Genomic DNA, 18,222 nt, shown 5'->3' on the forward strand with positions numbered 1-18,222 from the left:
TTTACGACTGCGTTTTATTCCAGGGCCCAACTTGTTTTTTGAAATATTCTAAAACCGTTCGGGGGCTGCGACCTGCGACCTGCGACCTGAAATCTTTGGCCGGCGGTCAAGAAACCGCAAATTGATTTACAGCCCCCCAGCTCGAGAGAGCGAAAGAGAGACACCAAGAGACCAAGAGAGAGAGAGAGAGGGAGCTTTGCCCAAAGGCCCGCAGAATCACAGAGTCGCGCAGACTCTCCGCAGATCCCACAACGCTCTTTCTCCGCAGCGATTCTTCAATAACGATTGTAGACGGCACATAAAAAGCTCGGGTCGCGGCGCTCGCCCAAACAGTTCGGCAAAAGAAACGTCTATCTGTGGACCCCCAGCCATCGAGACCGAGATCGAGCCTGAGAATTGGGACTCGAGAAGAATCGCTACAAGTGGGAATTGGCCAAGATCGAGTGCGAGTGCGAGTGCGAGTTCGTGTGAGACAGACAGCGGAGCGACCCAACCAACCCAGTGATTGCCCCCGACCAGCGACAACCATGACCAAGTTCGTGGTGGGCCAGTGGCTGTGCCTGGTCCTGATCCTGGCCCTTGGCCAGGCGAAGGCGGCGGCCGTCACCCCGGCACCGGAGGTGGAGCAGTCTACGGAGTCGCCCATCGCCGATATGGCGCTGATTGGTAGGATCCCTAGCAATAGCTCCGACGGATTGCCCCCGAACCCCCTTATTAATCTCTGCCTGTGTTTCTCTTCCCCCTCTCCTTCCCAATCAATTTTTTTCATGTGTTTTGTTTGTGGTGTGCGCTTTTTTTTCTGTGATCTGGTGAACCCCCCCGGTGATGCCCCTGATTTGTGTGTGGAGCAGAGGATGCGCCCATGGCGCCCAAGTCGCCCACAGAGAAGCCCCCCGTTGCGGCGGTGGCTAGCATGGAAAAGGCAGCAGCACCTGTGCCCGTGGCCCCGGTTGCGGCGCCTGGACAGACCCACACGGTGGCCGACTTCATCATTCATCCACTGATCGCCTTTAAGCCGCGCCAGGCCTCTCTGGAGGAGATTCAGGGCAAGCAGGCTGCCACGCCGGCTGCCAGCACTCCCGCTGCCCCGAGCACCTGGCTCTTCGGCATGAATCCCGCCCAGCAGCTGGGCTCCTCGTTCTCCACCCTGGCCGGCTCCGTCTCCGGCTGGATCAACGATCGCCTGGGCCAGCAGCTGCCGAGCTTCGTGGAGACCCCGGTGCAGACCAGCTCGACCACTGCCGCTCCCACCGAGACCAGCACCCAGAAGCCGGACATTGTGGTGAGGGTGCAGCAGAGGCCATCGAGGAACGGCAACCGTCGGGGCAACGGAAACGGAAACGGAAACGGCAACTTCAATGGCAATGGCAACGGAAACGGAAATGGAAACGGCAACAGGCGTCGCCAGCGTCCCAACCGCTTCAACAACCGCCTGGACTCGTTCGAGGATGACTATTACGAGGACGACTACTTCCAGGGCAACAGGTTCGATGAGGAGTTCGACGACGACGAGGACGACCTGTCGCTGGAGCACTTCGAGGACGAGGACTCCCTGGAGCTGCGTCCCCAGCAAAAGCCCAAGCGCAAGCAGACCCAGGCCGCGGCCCAGAAGCCCAAGAGGAAGCAGCAGAAGCCCCAACAGCAGGAGCAGGAGCAGGAGCAGGAGGAGGTGGCCCCGGTAGTGACCCACAAGCGTCGCCAGAGCCAGAGCCAGAACAAGAAGACCAAGGCCCAGAAGAAGCCCGTCCAGGTGCCCGAGGACTCCGACGACGAGGAGGAGCTGGAGGATGACGAGCACGAGGACGATGATGACGAGGAAGAGGCGGTGCAGGACGACGACAGCCAGGAGCAGGGCTTCCTGCCCGAGCCGATCTTCGGCTCCTCCAGCTCGACGCGCCGCTCCCAGAACCAGCCCAACTTTATCCAGCGCGGCCAGCAGAGCCTGATCAGCCAGATCCGGCAGTTCACCCGCGGCCAGACCCCCGCCGAGGTCGGCTCCAAGCTGCGCCGCACCTCCGGCTCCGCCCAGACCCGTCGTCCCCAGCAGGCCACTCTGTTGGTGAACCGCAACGGGCAGACCGTCTACGTTGCCCCCGAGCTCCTGGGCCTGAACCAGGCCCAGCTGAGCTACCCCTACGCCTACCAGGGCCAGCGCCAGCGGATGCCGGCCGCCGGTGCCTATCCCCAGCCTCCCCTAACGGTGCCCGTGCGGCGCCAGGGTCGCCCCACCCAGTACATCACTATTCCGTGGAGCCAGCTGGGACTCTCGCCGCCGGATCAGCAGTCGGTGGTCTCCCTGGCCGAGGGCATCCAGGCCCAGCCCCTGATCCTTAACATTCCCCAGAGCGCCATCCAGCCGGTGAGGGGATCCGCCTCCGGATCGGCTGCCCAGCAGCAGAAGAAGAAGAAGCGACCCCAGCTGACGGCCTCCGCTGTGCCCCTGCTGGCCGATGCCTCCCTTATGGACATCTTCCAGCCTCCTCAGATCCCACCCTCCCGTACAGGATCCTCTGGCGCGTCCTCAATCAAGCCCATCAATGCTCAGCCCGTCCTGATCGCCGCCAAGCCGGTGAAGGCCGGCGGTTCGGGAGTCCTGCCCACGCGCATTCGTCCCGGAACGATTGTAGAGAAGGCGCCGGCCATGGATGCCATGGAGAAGCCCGCCATGGAGGCCACCGAGGTCAAGCAGGAGGAGGAGCAGCAGCAGCAGATAATGATGCCGGCCGCTGCCACGGAGCCGGCTGCCCAGATGGGAGCCACCGAGCAGCAAGAGTTCATCATTGTCGGAGACGATGACGAGCCTGGACTGTCCCGACATGTCCAGCCCGCCTATGGCGATGCCCGCTATGTGTCCTATGGCGATTTCCATCCCTACTTCGATCTGCTGACCCAGAACAGGCGATTCGCCCTTAGGAAGAGCGGACGATCGCTGGAAAGTCCCGAGGAGCAGCCATCGGGCAAGGCCCTGACCACTTTCCAGAAGATTCCGATGGAGGAGCCCCAGAAGGAGGAGATCAACATGGAAGAGATCAAGATGGAGGAAATGAAGAAGGAGGATCCACAGATGGAGGAGATCAAGAAGGAGGAAGCCCAGAAGGAGGAGATCAAGCAAGAGGAGATCAAGAAGGAGGAAATCAAGAAGGAGGAAGCTCCCAAACAGGAGGAGCCCCAAGTCCCTGCTGTTACAACTCTGTAAAAAAGAAAACCCCTTCCGAAAGCAAAACGAACCCAAAACGAACTCGAAATGATTTGAAATAATGAAGAATCCAAAAAATGAAAAAATAACAAGCAAAAAACCAAACAAACGATTTTCAATCCCAGTGAAAACCCCAAAAGAAATAAATTTTTTTATATTTTTTTTTGCGTGTGTGTTAATGCCTTAAAAAGCCACAGAGAGAGAGAGAGAGAGCCAAGAACTGCGATTAGCACAGCCAAAAATAACTTATTATATATTTTTTTTAACCAGTTGAAAGTTCAGCCCAAGATCTCATAGATCCCGAGGCGCGAGATCATTGACCCTCGCGGGCCACAAAACCTGAACCCTGGAATGAATGGCTTATTAATGAGACCCGTGCGCTTTGACCGATTTAACGCTATTTTTTCCTTCTCTTCTCTTCTTTTCTTTTTCTCTTTTTTTTTTTTGCATTTCCATTTCCATAAATTTTAGTGCGGGGTCGTGGCTAATTAATTCCAAAATATTGAATCGATTAACGGTATCAGGCGTAGGTACAGTTGCTTGACCCGCGTATGGTAATCGATCGAAGGCAACCCTGATACGCGGGTTTTGTGGCCATTAGCTTTTTGTGTGAAAATGCAAAGAAAGAGGACTCTGGCGGAGTTTCTTAGCAGTCAGCTTGAGTTATTTGAAAAGTAGGTAAAGATCTTAGATACTTTTTTTGAATATTTGAAACTGAAGCTAAGGATAAGCTTGGGAAAAGCTTAAATTCAGTTTCAAAGCGTAGATTTCTAGAAAAAGTAATGGCTAAAAGAAGCGTTAAGTGTATTTTTTTGGAGATGTATTTTTTGTAGAAGAAAATTCTTAAGATTTTGCCTAAGAAGAGAGCCTTCTAAAGTATTTTAATTATTTAAAATGAAATCACTAGAGAGTATAAAATAGTTCATATATTTTGATAATTTTATAGTAGATCTTTGATAACAAAAGCTGGGTCTAAGCCAAAGATTTATGAATTTAAAAATATGTTTTTAAGGGAATACCATACATTTTACATCTTAGAATTTCCCTTGAGTTTTCCTTATAAAATTTAAAATGTAATACTCTTTCATCTCCCATTGATTACTGAATAATTAGTTTAGCATCAGATATTTTCTTAATTTCTCCACGGCTTTTGCTTCTCGGCAAAGACACACACTGAATATACTCTGGGGAAAACGGGCAGCGATTCTCTCATTACAGCTGGAAGACCCCCAGGGAACGTTTAGCAAATCAAGCAGCAAGATCGGTCCCGAGCCGAGCTCAGATCTGATGAGATCCGTTGAGGCGATGAAGAGCTGTCAATTATGGACCCTGACGGCAATGGAAATTCGCATAATCACCGCCAAGAGACCGGACCGGATTGGAGACCTCAATGAGGGGAACATTATTGGGCCAACATGCGAGCACTTGAAGTAGCCGCGTAAGAAATCTACAAAAAATATAAAAGAAATGGGAAAAAACGAGAAAAAATAGTGAAAAAAATATAGATGAAATGTCTAAAATAATGTCGAAAAAATCCAAAGAACGTTGACAACATTATCGTCGCGGAGATTCGTTAATTATTCGGGGTTAACGCTCAGGCAAGTGGCGAGCCGTAGAAAAGCACAAAAGAAATTCGGTTTCGGGGACTGGGACTCGGGGTTATTATTTTTATTACCATTCCGTATTCAGGCGTGTGCAGAAATATGCATAAATTCCCCGAGGCAGAGGTCAGCACCTGCCGAAATCGGCTTGGCCATAATTAATGCCCGAGAAGGCAATGAACTTTCAACTTGCCCCACACCGCTCTCGCTGACCCTGCCCAGAAGCCGGCTTAAATCAATTTATTAGCCATCTGCCAACGCAGCTTTCTTTATGCCCCGTTGGTCCAGCGATTTGCCATTTTAGATTTTCTATTTTTCTGATTTGATTTCAGATTTTTGTGACTCTTCTGATATTTCTTTTTTCTATTGACCCCGTTGAACTTCTCCCTCGGCACATTCTTATGGAAATTAACTTTTATTCCAAGCGGTTTCTTTTTAGAAATTTCTGCTTGGCCTGTTGCCAAGCGGACTTTGCAAAATGGCAAAAAAAAAAACAAAAAAAATATATATATAGACTAAAAATAAATATTTATGAATTTAAAATTAAAAATTGACCCAAGTATTCGTTTCTTTTCTGAGGATTGGAGAGGGGAAATACCTGTGGAAATCAACAACCGTTAGTCGCGAAATTTCACCAATTCTGACCTACTTTGGCCCAAAAAAGTTACAGAAAATACGGATTAATTAATATATTCATTCACTAAACGGAATTCACCCTAATTCTGACATTGGAAATATTCCAGGGCCTGATATCATTTTTTTTTTTAATATTAAAAGCCCTTGCAAATCCCATTGATGTCCGAGAACTCAGCACCCATGTTCTTTCAGTTTTTTGCGGGACCATGAATATGTATAATATGGATAATATCTGAATATATTCATACCGCTAAATGTCTGCCTATTTTCTACAAATATCTGTGACTTCTTTGATCTCCACGAAATCCAGTCCAGTCAGTCAGTCCAGGAAGATGACACCAAGAAGGAATGCGAAGAATCAGAGACTATAACCGTTTTAATCTCTGACAAATTAGCCAAATGTTTTGTTTTTGTGGTAAAGAAATTCCTAGTTCAGGTTGTAGTTGCTGGTAAAGATGGAATCGATGTATTTAGAGGGTTTTTATTACTTGGTTTTTGAAATACTGTTTATCAACATTTTGGCACCATTTTTCAGATATGGCCATTTTATTTTATTTCAGAATTTTGGTAAAAATTTTATGAAAATCGGACAACTATATCATATAGCTGCCATATAAACCAATCGGTAAATGTAGAGAAAATGTAAAGCTGGGAATGTAAAACTGTAACTGTCAAACTGTAAACATAATAAGTATAGGTAAAATGAAATGAAATGTTTTTTGAGTGTTGTCAGTATTATAATCTATAATATAAACATCAAACCCAATACGCAACGGCATACCGAAGTTAGCTTCCTTTCTTGTTAATTTTAAAATAATCAAGAAGTTTTTTAATATAAAAAATCAGATTTTATAATACAAAATAATATTATTCTAAGTCAAGGAATCATTTTCGACCCCATAAACCATAAATATTCTTGATCAGCATCAACAGGGGAATCTTTCTAGATATGTCTGGAAGAAATCGATTTTTTAGCCATTTTTGCAAAATTTTATAAGGGGTAACATCATTAAAATTTTTGATTTTGATAAAAAATTGAATTTTCAAAATTTTTAAATGAAGTATGCAGATTTATTAACTGTAGAAAATCTTGCACAGAACAGTTTTCCGATTTAAAATTAATGCTCTTTTGGTCGAGTTATGATATTTTTAATTTTTAAAAAAATCAAGAAGTTTTTTAATATAAAAATCCGATTTTATAATACAAAATAATATTTTTCTAAGTGAAGGAATCATTTCCGACCCCATAAACCATATATATTCTTGATCAGCATCAACAGGGGAATCTTTCTAGACATACCCGGAAGAAATCGATTTTTTGGCCAATTTTGCGAAATTTGATAAGGGGTAACATCATTAAAATTAGCAAAAATGGCCAAAAATTTTGATTTCTTAAAATTTTAAATTTGGTATGCAATTTTTTTAGGCTTATAAAAACTAACACTAAACCGCTTTCCGAATCGAAATTAATGCATTTTTGGCTTATTTATGATATATTTTAATTTTAACCTGCAAGGGTATACAAACTTTGGCTGGCCAAAGTTAGCTTTCTTTCTTATTATATTATAATCTTAATAAGTATTCAATCAGCTATATGTTATAGTCATCCGATTTGAATAAAATTAAAATTGAAACTCCTGAATTGTAATACATGAAAATAACTCAAAAAAGATAAAAATATCTTGGAAAACAGATAGTTTACAATTTCTTTCTTTGAATTCTCCCAGAATACTACAGGCAGAGAATTATTCAGATATTTTTAATAAAAATATTCGAAAATATAGAGCTTGGCTCAATAAAAATAAAGTGGGAAAACACCCAAAATCAAATAAATATATGTAACAACCCATGCCTCTGACAAGGCCATCAATATTCAAACACTTTGACTTGCCAAAAATCGGAGATATTAATCACCGAAACAGAGCCAGACTGCGCCATGAGCTTCAACCACAACACGAGTGCGGGAAACATTTTCGTCGATCTCTCCGGGCCGTTCACAAACATTCATTTCATTTTGAGAGTCGGCTTCCTCCGGACCATTATCGATGTCCTGGCGCTCATCTGTACGCTCCTGCCCACGGCGGTCGTGGCTTGGACCTGCCTCCGACTGGAGCTGCGCCGAACCGCCTACCATGCCCTGTACTCCACCTTGGGTTTGTTCTCCTTCGTGGGCGGGGCGCAGATGTTGACGTGCCACTACTGCTGGGTGGCAGGATCTCGGTTGGGCAACAGCCTGCACGTGGTGCTGGGTGTCCTAGCGCTCTGGGTCGGCATTCTGGGCATTTACGCGAAGAGCGCCATCAAAAGGCGGGAGAACAAGCAGCACGACATTGCCGAACAGGAGCGACACATATCCTCGAAGCACAGCTGGTGCGGCCTGCTGGGTTACCTGCTCCTTTTGGCCTGCGCCATCACGGGCGTGATCCTCATCTTCGTTGGGGCACTGGCAGTGCATCTGTTTCATCGGATCTTTGGATTCTCTGGCTTCGTCTTCCTGGCCAGCAGCCAGTGGTTCTCCTACAATACGGCCTTTGCGCGGAGGCAATGGGACAGGCGATGGATTATAGGACTTCAGCTGGCCACCTTGGGCGCCGTCTTTCTTGTGGGCTACGATGAGGTCTTTCACATATCGTACGATATTGTCAACATTTTCAAGCAGCGCAGGCTTTGAGAGTAGCAAATCTCACAATTTCTTTGTTTCAATTAAATAAAATTGTTGTTAAAGTTGATGTTATAATGCTTGTAATCCTTGATAATTCCCAGAAAGCCAGTCTCAGCTTGAATTAATTTTTTAACTAAAGTCTCTGGAAAATGAGTTCTATGTGTAAGAATAAAAGAAATCCACTTATTCCCGTGCCTTCAACCTGTTCCATATGATTTTTTTGGCAAGTCTTTGGGCCTTAAAAAGCATTTCTTTGGCCAATTAATCACCGCTCTCACGATCCGCTCCCTTATACGGCTTCGTCCGCCATGGACAAAGCCCAATGAGGGGCTATCAATCAGTGGATAGTTGCCCCTGACCCCTCGGCCATGGCCGGGACTCTACCATAAAGTCTATATATACATTCGGCGGTGCAGATGGGCTGCGAGCACTCCGCATGCGTCGCTGACTCGGAGAGCAGGTCCATGACTTGGCCTCTTCAGAGTTCTCAGGGCTCGGGCTTAGGGCCTGAGACTGGCACTGGCAGTGGCACTGGACTCGAACTCCAATGCGGACTGGGACTCGGCTCGAAAGTGCGTGTCGCTGATTGTTTTGTCATTAGCATGACCGCCGAGTCTGCGGTGATCTTCGACTTTTGATTCGGCGTCTGTTGATTTATTCAGCGCTTGTTCTTTTGTCCCAGCGGCGGGTCACTGAACTGAACTCTTTCATTACCATTTCTATTCGCATTTCGCATTTCTACTTTTCCCCACATTTTTTTTTTCTTTTGTTTTTCTATAATTTTGTTTATTCGTTTTCGGGGCAAATATCAACGGCACTGTCCATCCGTCCGTCCACTTGAAATTATGCCGCCATCGACCGCAATTATGGCCCAGAGCCTCGCATTCTGAGTGGGCTCTCTCCGGCCTCTGCCTTCTGGGTTCTGACTTCTGGCTAGAACTTTTTCGCATAAAAACCTAATGCCACGGCAGCGGATCGTACAGTTCGGCTCGGACTTTGCTTACAATTAGGAGTTAATTTTTTGCAATTTCTGTTCTGTTTTTGTGGAAGATGATGGCCAAGCTGGGAGTTGTCTGTCTGCTGGTGGCCAGCCTCTGTGTGGCTCTGGCCTCGGCTGGGCCACGCCCCCAGAGCCTGCAGGGTCGCCGGCAGGTTCAAAGGGGGCTGCAGCAGCACCCCTACATATTCCTGACGATACCCCAAGGCCGAGCCAACGCTGGAGCCGTGGTTCAGGGCTTCGAGATTGTTGAGGAGGTGGACGAGGCCGATTTGGACCAGGATGGTGAAGATGATGCCAATGTTCAGAACGATGATAACGATATGGAGCATGATGATGACAACGAGGACGAGGAAGAGGAGCTGGAGCACCAGCTGGGCCTTAACTTTGCCAGAAGCGGCCTGGTTCAGAGACGCACCAAGGCCGAGGTGGAGCAGGAGCTGGAGGAGGACGATGCCGAGCAGGACGACGACCAGGAGCAGCTACTGCCCAAGAAGACCCAGATGATGGTGGCGCGAGACCAGGCCGGCGCCATCATGGTGCCCGATGGCATTATCGAGATCGAGGGCCAGAGCGTTCTCGACGAGAAGACGGGCAAGGCCGCCCTGCTGGTGCCCCGTGCCGCCCTCGATGCCATTCCCGACGGCGCCGTGGTGGCCCTGATGGAGCGCTCCGCCAGCAGCAGCACCGGCCACTCCGATTCCGATGAGATCGAGGAGGAGCGCGCCAATCGCGTGGTGGTGCGACGCCGCAAGAATAGTGGCCGCCGCAACATCCGCCGAAGGGGCGTGAACGCCCGTCGTCGCCGCCGTCCCGTCCAGCGGCGTCGTCGTGGTGGCAACCGCGGTGGCAACCGTCGGCGCAACGTTCGCGTCATCCGTCCCGGTGGCAGCGGCAATCGGCGGCGAGGCGGCAACCAGAGGCGCCGTGGCCAAGTCGTCTACCAGGGCTAGAACCATCAGGAGCACTGCCCACGCTCTCTCTATAGTATTATAGTTAAGATCCCTCCACGAACCATGACCACACGATGCGACAAATGAATAAAATGTGATATAAAACTTAATTTGCTGAGAGTTTTAAATAATCTAAGGTTGGAATGTTGGGATGGGTTTAGATTATTGTGTCCTTTACTTTGACAAATCTATGAGGATATAATTGTCTGGATTTGAAATATAAAGAGAATCAATTTCCGGAAGACAAGTGCAACAGCAGTTTCAGGAAGATCTTTGGTAACTTCAACTTCAATAGGAAGTTGTGTGTCACAGAACTCCGACTTGGATACTTCTGCTGCTCTGTATGTCAATTTTTTATTATTATATGTAGTACTTGAAACAGAACGCAACCAAATATAAGGCCTGAGCCTATAAAATCTACCAGAAGTCTACTTAATTCTACTAAATGATCAACTTAACAATAAAGGAAGCTAACTTCGGCATGCCGAAGTTTGTATACCCTTGCAGATTGGTTTTGATGTTTATATTATAGATTATAATACTGAGAACACTCACAAAACAGAGTTTCATTACATTTTACCTATACTTGTTATGTTTACAGTTTGACAGTTACAGTTTTACATTCCCAGCTTTACATATTTTATACATTTACCGATCGTTTATATGGCAGCTGTATTATATAGTTATCCGATTTTCATAAAATTTTTTACCAAAATTCTGAAATAATAAAAGAAGCTTATATCTAAAAGTAGCTAAGAATATGTTGAAAAACAACAAAGTTATAATTATTTTCCTATTCATTTTCCGATCGTTCCTATGGCAGCTATAAGATATAGTCGTCCGATTTTCATAAAATTTTTACCAAAATTCTGGAATAATATAAAATGGCCATATCTCAAAAATGATGCAAAAATTTTGAAAAACAGCCAAGTTAAAATTTTTTTTCTAAAAATTTATCGAACATTTGTATGGCAGCTATATGATATAGTCGTCCGATCTCACCCGTTCCGACATATATAGCAGTGAGAGTATATAGAAGACTATATGCAAAGTTTCATTCAGATAGCTTTAAAACTGAGGGACTTGTTAGCGTAGAAACGGACAGACGGACAGCCGGACATGGCTAGATCGACTCGGCTGATGATGCTGATCAAGATAGGGTCGGGAAGGTTTCCTTCACTGCGTTGCAAACTTCTGACTGAAATTATAATACCCTGCAAGGGTATAAAAACCTTTAGGAAATTATGAAGAATATATGAGGAATATATGGGAAATATATGGGGAAAATATGGGGAAAATATGAGGAAAATATGGGGAATATATAAGGAATATATGTGGAATATATGGGAAATATATGGGAGAAGTATGAAGAATATATGGGGAATATATGAAGAATATATGAAGAATATATGAGGCATATATATAAGGAATATATGAGGAATATATGAAGAATATACGGAATATATGAGGAAAATACTAGAAATATATGAGGAATAAATGTATAACAAATTCTTTAAATGCTTTAACTTTTACCACAAGCCAAAATGAGTCAAGCCTTAATTCAAAAGCTTAACTCAGAAGTTAAGCACTCTTCTTAGAGATCATAAAAAAATATAGAACAAATAGTTTCTGCCTGAATTAATTAATTTGACCCTTTGAGAGACTCTTCTTAAACTTTTATTTGTTTTGGGAATTACTAAAGAGATTGGTGCATACTTTTCTGTATACCTCCAAGAATGTTTATTGCTTTTGGTTGCTTGTAAATATATTTCGTTTAATTAATTTGTAATGCAGTAGCTTAAAATATTGCTTTATTGCTTAAAACTAAGTCTTACTTATATTGTTAAAGCTTAATAAAATTGATTTAAATTAAAGATCTTTGGCGTCACTGTATGAATTATTTTTAGAGTGAAACTATATGAATGAAGTAACTCAAGGATATCTGAACCATCTGGATAAAATTGTGATTTAAGGCTGAACTCTTGGCCGTGGGTCACGTCCAGCGAGCCAAGTTAACATACCTTGTATTCCCCCTTAGGTGCCAAGATCTTAGCCATTTCCATTTTGACTTTCAGTTAATAATAGCTCTGGAGTTCTGGCTGTGCCTGTAACGTGGTAAATCTCGGCTGTAAAGCTTGTAACTTGTATTAATTGGCAAACGGAAATTGAGGCAACTGGGGGAGCCGAAAGAACTGATGGCCCAGAAGCTCCGTTTGGGCCAAAATCTGGCCCCCGAAAGAGTTCTGTTGCTTTTCCTCTATCGCCTGCTTGACGTCTTGACGTCAATCAATCATCGGCTGCTCAGCGAGCGAAAGAAGAATGCTTTTTTTTTGGCAAATGAGTTGTGCGAGCGGGGAAATTAGCATAAAATTCGTACGCCTCTGACCCGCGACCCGGTTCACTTTGACCCCGGGCGAACTTTTGGCTAATAGAGCCGACTAGGGAGCCGTGGTCCAGAGGGGGGACTGACAGCCATCGATCAGCTAGACGGGGCTGCCAAAGTGGGTATATAATCCCGGGACAAGCCGTCAGTTGTCAGTCAGTTGTGAGTGTCAGCTCAGTGGCAACAAGTGAACCCATCATAAACCAGGAGACACCAGCCAGGAGCCCCTTAGCAAACCCCCCAGCACACCCTTTCTCCGCTTCTCGAAACCGATCTGCAGAATGAACGGCCTGCTTCAGCTGAGCCTGGCCCTGGCGCTCTGCGCTCTCTTGGCCCCCTCCAGCAGTCTGGGTGAGTCCGATCAGGCCTTGGGTCTGAGAAGAAAGAATTCCTTCGCCCCACACCGATCTAACACACTATCTTTTTTCCCCAAATCAGCCGAGCGTCGCCTGGGCTACCGCCTAAGCCACCGCGTCTCCGACCCGCAGGCCGAGGCTCGCTTCACCACGGCGATCGCCAACAAGCTCACGGCGCTGAAGACTAGCACCACCACCACCACTACAGAAGTCACGACAACACCCTCAACCACACCCACCAGTTCCACCACGTCTACCTCAAGCCCTACGACCCCTACCACATCCACCACCAGCGCCACCACAACCCCAACCACCACCACTGCCACCAGACGCGCCTTCGGCTCCGGGCCCGAGGCACCAGAGGAAGATGCGGATCTGGATGATGAGCTGGCCCGCTCCTTTGACGAGGAAGAGGACGACGACGATGAGGAGGACGGTGCCGGCCTGGAGGCTGGCGGCGACGACGATGAGGATGAGGACTACTACATGCTGGGCTCCGGGGCCCAGCCACAGCAGGCGGAGGTCTCCGCCACCGTTGCCAACTCCGGGGCCGTGGTGAGACCCACGGAAATGCAGTGGCGCCAGTTCCAGGCTGCGCAGCGCAACCGGCGTCGCATCCAACGCCTGCAGCGGGAGCACAACCAGCGCATCCGCGGCCTGCTGCGTCGCCAGCGCCAGCAGCAGAGGCGCACCCAGCAGCGGCTGCGCCGCCAGCGGCAGCAGAATCGTCGTCGGAACTCGCAGCGGCAGCGCCGCAACAGGAACCGCTCTCAGGCGCAGCGCCAGCGCCGCCGGCAGAACAATGCCGCCCGTCGCCGTCGCCAGCAGCAGCAGCGTCGTCGCCGGCAGCAGCAGCAGCAGCGCCGCCGTTTCATGCGGCTCCTGCGCCGTCGTCGTGGACGTCGTGTCTAGATCCCTGAGCCTGGTTCCAGATCTTGATGCCCCAGCCGAGAAATTGATCCCCGAAATAAACTGAACTTTGTATGCAAATCAATTTTTTTTTTTTTATTATTATTTTTGTTGATCCTTGATCCTGGGAGCAGGAAAAGAAGATCAGAGGCAGGGGATAGCCAAGAGCTTGAAACGAGCTCTTTGGGATTGATTCCTGTAAATATTATTATTAGAGGGGTTTTTTTTTGCAGAGATACACGGACTTGAATACCTTCGAAAAATAAGTAAAGTCTGTGCTCTCCGAAGAAATATAAATAAATCCTGCCTCAAGGTCTTCTAATTTAAATCCAAATCCTGTGGCAATATCCCAGCAGGCCTCTGCCTGGACTCTTGTAATAAAACAAGCTCTAAAATAAGATTAAATAGTGAACACTATTTTACATGGAGAACTCTCTTCTCCCTGGCAACGCCAGCTCTCTTCTCGCAGAATTCTTGGCGGGGTCACCGCCTCGCTGGTTCATTGACATCGCGTCTCCACTTTCGCCCTTTGAAAGAAGCCAAAAGAAGCCCAGAACGTGCTGAGAGTCTAACTGGGAATCATGGCCAAATATGAATATGCAAATGTCGGCGATTCGCGAGATATATGCAAATGATCATCGATCGGAGCGATCGGAGCGGAGCTCGCTGGGGTTACGGGTCAGCTGCGATTATTTATGGCATTATGCAAAGCGTTTACAACGCCGGCGAAAAAGAAACGAGCAAAATGGCTTTCTTGTAGGGCCCTTTCTTCGTAGGCCTAAAAGAGGTAGCGCCTTCTCCCTTGCTCCCCCGGCCCAGTGTCTCTCTCTCTCCCTGTCCCACCCACTGGAGTGTTGTAACCTCCGAGGGCCGGCAAGGGCCGGGGCCATGTAAGTGGTTACATATAAATATGCCGGGTCTCGACCCCAGAAGTCAGTCACAGGCAGCCTAGCCATCCAAGAGATCCCCAGATTCGCCACACAGCCCACAGCCCTTAGAGCCAGTCCAGGATTAGCCAGAAGATGCATCTGATGAAGGGACTACTGATTGTCGTGTGCCTGGCGGCCTTTGCCAGCGGTGGGTGTAGCCTTTCCACCAAGTTCTTTCTCAAGCTAAGCCCTCTTCCTCTCTCTCTCTCTCTCTCTTGTAGCCAAACCCCAGCAGAAGTTCCTGGGCCGCCAGCGGGATGAGCCCGCCGCCCAGGGACGCCTGAGTGCCTCCCAGCTTACGGACATCCTCAACAGCCTCAAGGGCTCCACCACCACCACCACAGCTTCTCCCACGACTACGACCATTCCCTCCACCACCTCCACTGTAACGTCAGAACCGACGGCTCCCACTACCTCGACAGGAACCTCAACCACTAGCACCACCCCAACAGGTGGCTCAACCACAGGCACAAACCCAACAACTGCAACAGGCGCAACTCGCCAGGCCAACAATGAGGTGGAGGAGGACGACGAGGATCAGGATGTGGAGGAGGAGCAATTTCAGCTGGAAAACGATGACGACCAAGAGGAGCACTTCGGACATAGCCAGTTGGCCCGCTCGCAGGCCAGCCGTCGCCGCCAGTTGAGCGCCCGCCGGCAGCGCCAGAGGCTGCAGCAGCGCTACCGTCGCCGCCAGCAGAACCAGCGTCGCCGTCGTCAGCAGCAGCAGCAGAAGCGTCGCCAGCAGCAGAGGCGCCGCCAGCAGCAGCGTCGCCGTCGCCAGCAGCAGCAGAAGCGTCGCCAGCGCCGTAACCGCCGCCAGAACATGCGCCTCGTCAACCGTTTCCGCCAGAGCACTCCCCGCAGGAACCGTGTCATCCGTGTCCAAGGCTAGAGTCCACCCCGTTCCCCGAGTTCCCCCCAGAAACCCGAATAAAGAGCAATGATTGAATGAACCCCAAGGACTTTTAGTGGGCCAGTGCCGAGGCACTAGCAGGTAGCAGATTTCCAGGGCAGGGGGTGCCATTGAAAGGGCCAAAACGATCTTCTTGATAGTCTTGATTCTCTTTGGATTATTGTTATAGCTTCCATCAAGAGGAGTACTTGGGGATATATCCACCAGTTTCTCGCATTTGCTGCCTCATCTTGGATGATCGTTGCAGTTACCGTCATCAAATTCTAGTAACTTCAGTCTGAAGTTTAGTTAAAGCTAAGATATGCTTCATTCATTCATTCATTTATAATATTCATTCATGTCTATCTTTTTGAAAATACTTAAGACGTATTATTTCCCATAGGAACCTCTCAATGTAGAGGGAGTCTCCTAGAACCTAATTGAAAAAGATGAGACCAAATTGTAAGGCTAAACATAAAAAAACGCTGGTTTTGTAAGAAACTGAATTTAAATTACATCTGTGACCATAGCTCTTGACCTTAAACCTTGATTGATTATTTTGGATTGAGACTAAAGGTGCCAAAAATAACCAAAATCCTCCTGCTGCTTATACAAACCGTTTATGTATTTAGTTCTAGTCAAAATAAGATCTAAGATATATATTTAAAATGAAAATATCACCTAAACTAAAGCCAAGCTTGAGCTTGGTCGTAATCAAAGTCATATCCTGAAAAGAATACAATTAATTTGCAGTTTTGAATAACGATTTATTCATATATCTTAGAAGCAAGATTGGGTCTAATTTAGCTTAGTTTTGAGACAGAATTTTCCGGCTTTTTGGGCGCCTCATAGGTCCCTCCGATATACCTTTAACGTTGTGGCAATCAATTATATGGTGGCCATAGCAGAGGGGTTCATTCAGATGCTCATGTTTAGAAAAAATGTCGTGCGGGTCAAACTAGTTCAACGATCGTCGAGCGGTCAGGAAATTTATGCAAAAACTTTTGGCAAATGTGCAAATTTGCAAAAAAAAGAAATGATAATGAGAATTGTGCGAATTCTCTTTGGTTGTTGGTGTTATCGGTAACTGGAGCGTCGGGTATATAACCCCCGATGGCCGCTGGCAATATCACAGTCCACTAGTGACCTTCCCTAAGGCACACACAGCTCCTCAAAGCAGCAGTCCAGCCAATTTTCAGTTTCGGCCAAGTTTTTCTGAAAAACCAACGATGAAGTTCATCTACGGCGCTCTGCTGGTGCTGGGCACAGCGATTTTTGCCCAAGCGGGTGGTGAGTTTTAGCCTCCTCCTGGTGACCACAACCAGCTCTTCTTCTTATAAAAATGCCTAAACAAAACCCAAAATTCCTTTTTCAGTGGCTCGCTCAAATGAGGAGCCCAGCGAGGAACCCATCCAAACCAAGTTCCAGCTCTTTAAGCAGCCCGTGCAGATCGAGGCTCGCAATCTGCAGGCATTGATGGCTTTGAAGCAGCCTGCATGCCCGCCACCCACCACGACCGCAACCGTAAGCCCCGCTCCAACCGCGACGACCACCACCAGTGGACCCACTACACCCAGTACAACTACTGGTTCTACGACTACTACCCCTACCACCACTACCACCGCCGCTCGTAGTCCCACCCCCGCAGCCAGACTATTGAACAACATAAACAATCAGCTGTTGGACGACAGTGACGACGACGAGTACGATGAGGTGGCAGAGGAGAAGTATCTGAGGGGTCAGGACAACGAGGACGACGATCAGGAGGACGACGATGAGGAGGAGGAGGACAACAGCCTCGATCTGGTGGTGGCCGGCAAGCGGGCCCAATCCTCAGCCGGCTTGCGTCGGCGCCCCAACCAGGCCACCGGCTCCCGCGCCAACGGTGATCTGACTGCCGCTGAACTGAAGCAGGAGCTCGAGATTCGCCGCCAAAAGGATTTGAACGATCAGCTCCGCAGGCAGCTCGATGATGTCCGCAACGCTGCCAGGCGTAACCGCCGACGTGCTAGCCAGAACCGTCGCCGCCAGCGCCGTCGCAACCTGCAGAGGCGTCGCCGTTTGATCAACCGTTCCCGCAGGAACCGCGCCCGCCAGGCCCGTCGTAGCCGCAATACCCGCCGCCGCCTGCGCCGCAACAACCAAATTGTCCGCCAGCGCCTGCGTCGTCGTCGCCGTCGCAACTAGGACCCCTGACCTCTGACCCCCCGCCCAGCTCGAACTTCGATTTGACCTGTATGCGAATGAAGAAACCCAATAAAGCGAATATTCCATAAAAAATACACTGTCTTTTCCTCCGCCCACTTTCAGACCCATAAAGTCGTGCCATAAAAAACATTCTAGATCTGTACGCACACAGTCGAAATTGCCTGATCTCATCGTCATTTTATTATAAGAGATTTTTAAGATATTATTGGGGCAAAATTTCTGCAGCTTTTGTACGAAATCAAAAGGCAAGAGGCTAAAGTGCCAAGTAATGTCGTACTTTAGTTGTTATTTTAAGCCTGACCTCTGCACACTGGTCGAGCTTGTATGGAGCCGCGGCCATAAATACTTCTCTATCTAGATTCTAGAAAAATGTTTTAAGTATATCTACAAAAAATTGGCGATATTGCTCGTCTATATCATATAGTTGCCATAGGAACAATCTGTTAAAAATCAATACTTAATATGAAAAACTTTTTTGTTTTTCAATATATCTTAAC

The 18,222-nt window shown here is 47.8% G+C and overlaps 6 protein-coding genes across 6 annotated transcripts; all 6 read left to right on the forward strand.

Annotated features, from left to right (window-relative positions):
* Positions 1-333: 333 nt before the first annotated feature.
* Positions 334-3,326, forward strand: LOC108080007 (probable serine/threonine-protein kinase kinX). The gene is made up of 2 exons (XM_017174572.2): positions 334-666; positions 852-3,326. Exons 1-2 carry the CDS (start codon positions 528-530, stop codon positions 3,194-3,196), a joined length of 2,484 nt encoding a protein of 827 aa, XP_017030061.1. The 5' UTR covers positions 334-527; the 3' UTR covers positions 3,197-3,326.
* Positions 3,327-7,369: 4,043 nt separating this feature from the next.
* Positions 7,370-8,104, forward strand: LOC108080008 (uncharacterized). Its single transcript, XM_017174574.2, has one exon. The coding sequence runs from the start codon at positions 7,370-7,372 to the stop codon at positions 8,102-8,104; it is 735 nt and encodes a 244-aa protein (XP_017030063.1).
* Positions 8,105-9,090: 986 nt separating this feature from the next.
* On the forward strand, positions 9,091-10,120 carry LOC108080081 (uncharacterized). Its single transcript, XM_017174664.2, has one exon. The coding sequence runs from the start codon at positions 9,146-9,148 to the stop codon at positions 10,043-10,045; it is 900 nt and encodes a 299-aa protein (XP_017030153.2). The 5' UTR covers positions 9,091-9,145; the 3' UTR covers positions 10,046-10,120.
* A 2,481-nt stretch (positions 10,121-12,601) lies between these two features.
* On the forward strand, positions 12,602-13,744 carry LOC108080009 (PH domain-containing protein DDB_G0287875). The gene is made up of 2 exons (XM_017174575.2): positions 12,602-12,779; positions 12,867-13,744. The coding sequence occupies exons 1-2, from the start codon at positions 12,710-12,712 to the stop codon at positions 13,694-13,696; spliced, it is 900 nt and encodes a 299-aa protein (XP_017030064.1). The 5' UTR covers positions 12,602-12,709; the 3' UTR covers positions 13,697-13,744.
* An 896-nt stretch (positions 13,745-14,640) lies between these two features.
* On the forward strand, positions 14,641-15,558 carry LOC108080010 (putative uncharacterized protein DDB_G0274435). Its single transcript, XM_017174576.2, has 2 exons — positions 14,641-14,770; positions 14,844-15,558. The coding sequence occupies exons 1-2, from the start codon at positions 14,716-14,718 to the stop codon at positions 15,515-15,517; spliced, it is 729 nt and encodes a 242-aa protein (XP_017030065.1). The 5' UTR covers positions 14,641-14,715; the 3' UTR covers positions 15,518-15,558.
* Positions 15,559-16,664: 1,106 nt separating this feature from the next.
* Positions 16,665-17,766, forward strand: LOC108080011 (GRB10-interacting GYF protein 2). Its single transcript, XM_017174577.2, has 2 exons — positions 16,665-16,807; positions 16,893-17,766. The coding sequence occupies exons 1-2, from the start codon at positions 16,747-16,749 to the stop codon at positions 17,702-17,704; spliced, it is 873 nt and encodes a 290-aa protein (XP_017030066.1). The 5' UTR covers positions 16,665-16,746; the 3' UTR covers positions 17,705-17,766.
* The last annotated feature ends 456 nt before the right edge of the window (positions 17,767-18,222 follow it).

This window comes from Drosophila kikkawai, chromosome X (genome assembly GCF_030179895.1).
Source record: "Drosophila kikkawai strain 14028-0561.14 chromosome X, DkikHiC1v2, whole genome shotgun sequence".
NCBI classification, from domain to species: Eukaryota; Metazoa; Arthropoda; class Insecta; order Diptera; family Drosophilidae; genus Drosophila; species Drosophila kikkawai.

Excerpts from the sequence above, each read along its gene's own strand:
- LOC108080007 (XM_017174572.2), top strand. The coding sequence starts at position 528 with ATGACCAAGTTCGTGGTGGGCCAGTGGCTGTGCCTGGTCCTGATCCTG. Across the intron at positions 667-851 it reads CGCCGATATGGCGCTGATTG|AGGATGCGCCCATGGCGCCC; the intron begins GTAGGATCCCTA and ends TGTGTGGAGCAG.
- LOC108080008 (XM_017174574.2), top strand. The coding sequence starts at position 7,370 with ATGAGCTTCAACCACAACACGAGTGCGGGAAACATTTTCGTCGATCTC.
- LOC108080081 (XM_017174664.2), top strand. The coding sequence starts at position 9,146 with ATGATGGCCAAGCTGGGAGTTGTCTGTCTGCTGGTGGCCAGCCTCTGT.
- LOC108080009 (XM_017174575.2), top strand. The coding sequence starts at position 12,710 with ATGAACGGCCTGCTTCAGCTGAGCCTGGCCCTGGCGCTCTGCGCTCTC. Across the intron at positions 12,780-12,866 it reads GGCCCCCTCCAGCAGTCTGG|CCGAGCGTCGCCTGGGCTAC; the intron begins GTGAGTCCGATC and ends TCCCCAAATCAG.
- LOC108080010 (XM_017174576.2), top strand. The coding sequence starts at position 14,716 with ATGCATCTGATGAAGGGACTACTGATTGTCGTGTGCCTGGCGGCCTTT. Across the intron at positions 14,771-14,843 it reads CCTGGCGGCCTTTGCCAGCG|CCAAACCCCAGCAGAAGTTC; the intron begins GTGGGTGTAGCC and ends TCTCTCTTGTAG.
- LOC108080011 (XM_017174577.2), top strand. The coding sequence starts at position 16,747 with ATGAAGTTCATCTACGGCGCTCTGCTGGTGCTGGGCACAGCGATTTTT. Across the intron at positions 16,808-16,892 it reads GATTTTTGCCCAAGCGGGTG|TGGCTCGCTCAAATGAGGAG; the intron begins GTGAGTTTTAGC and ends TTCCTTTTTCAG.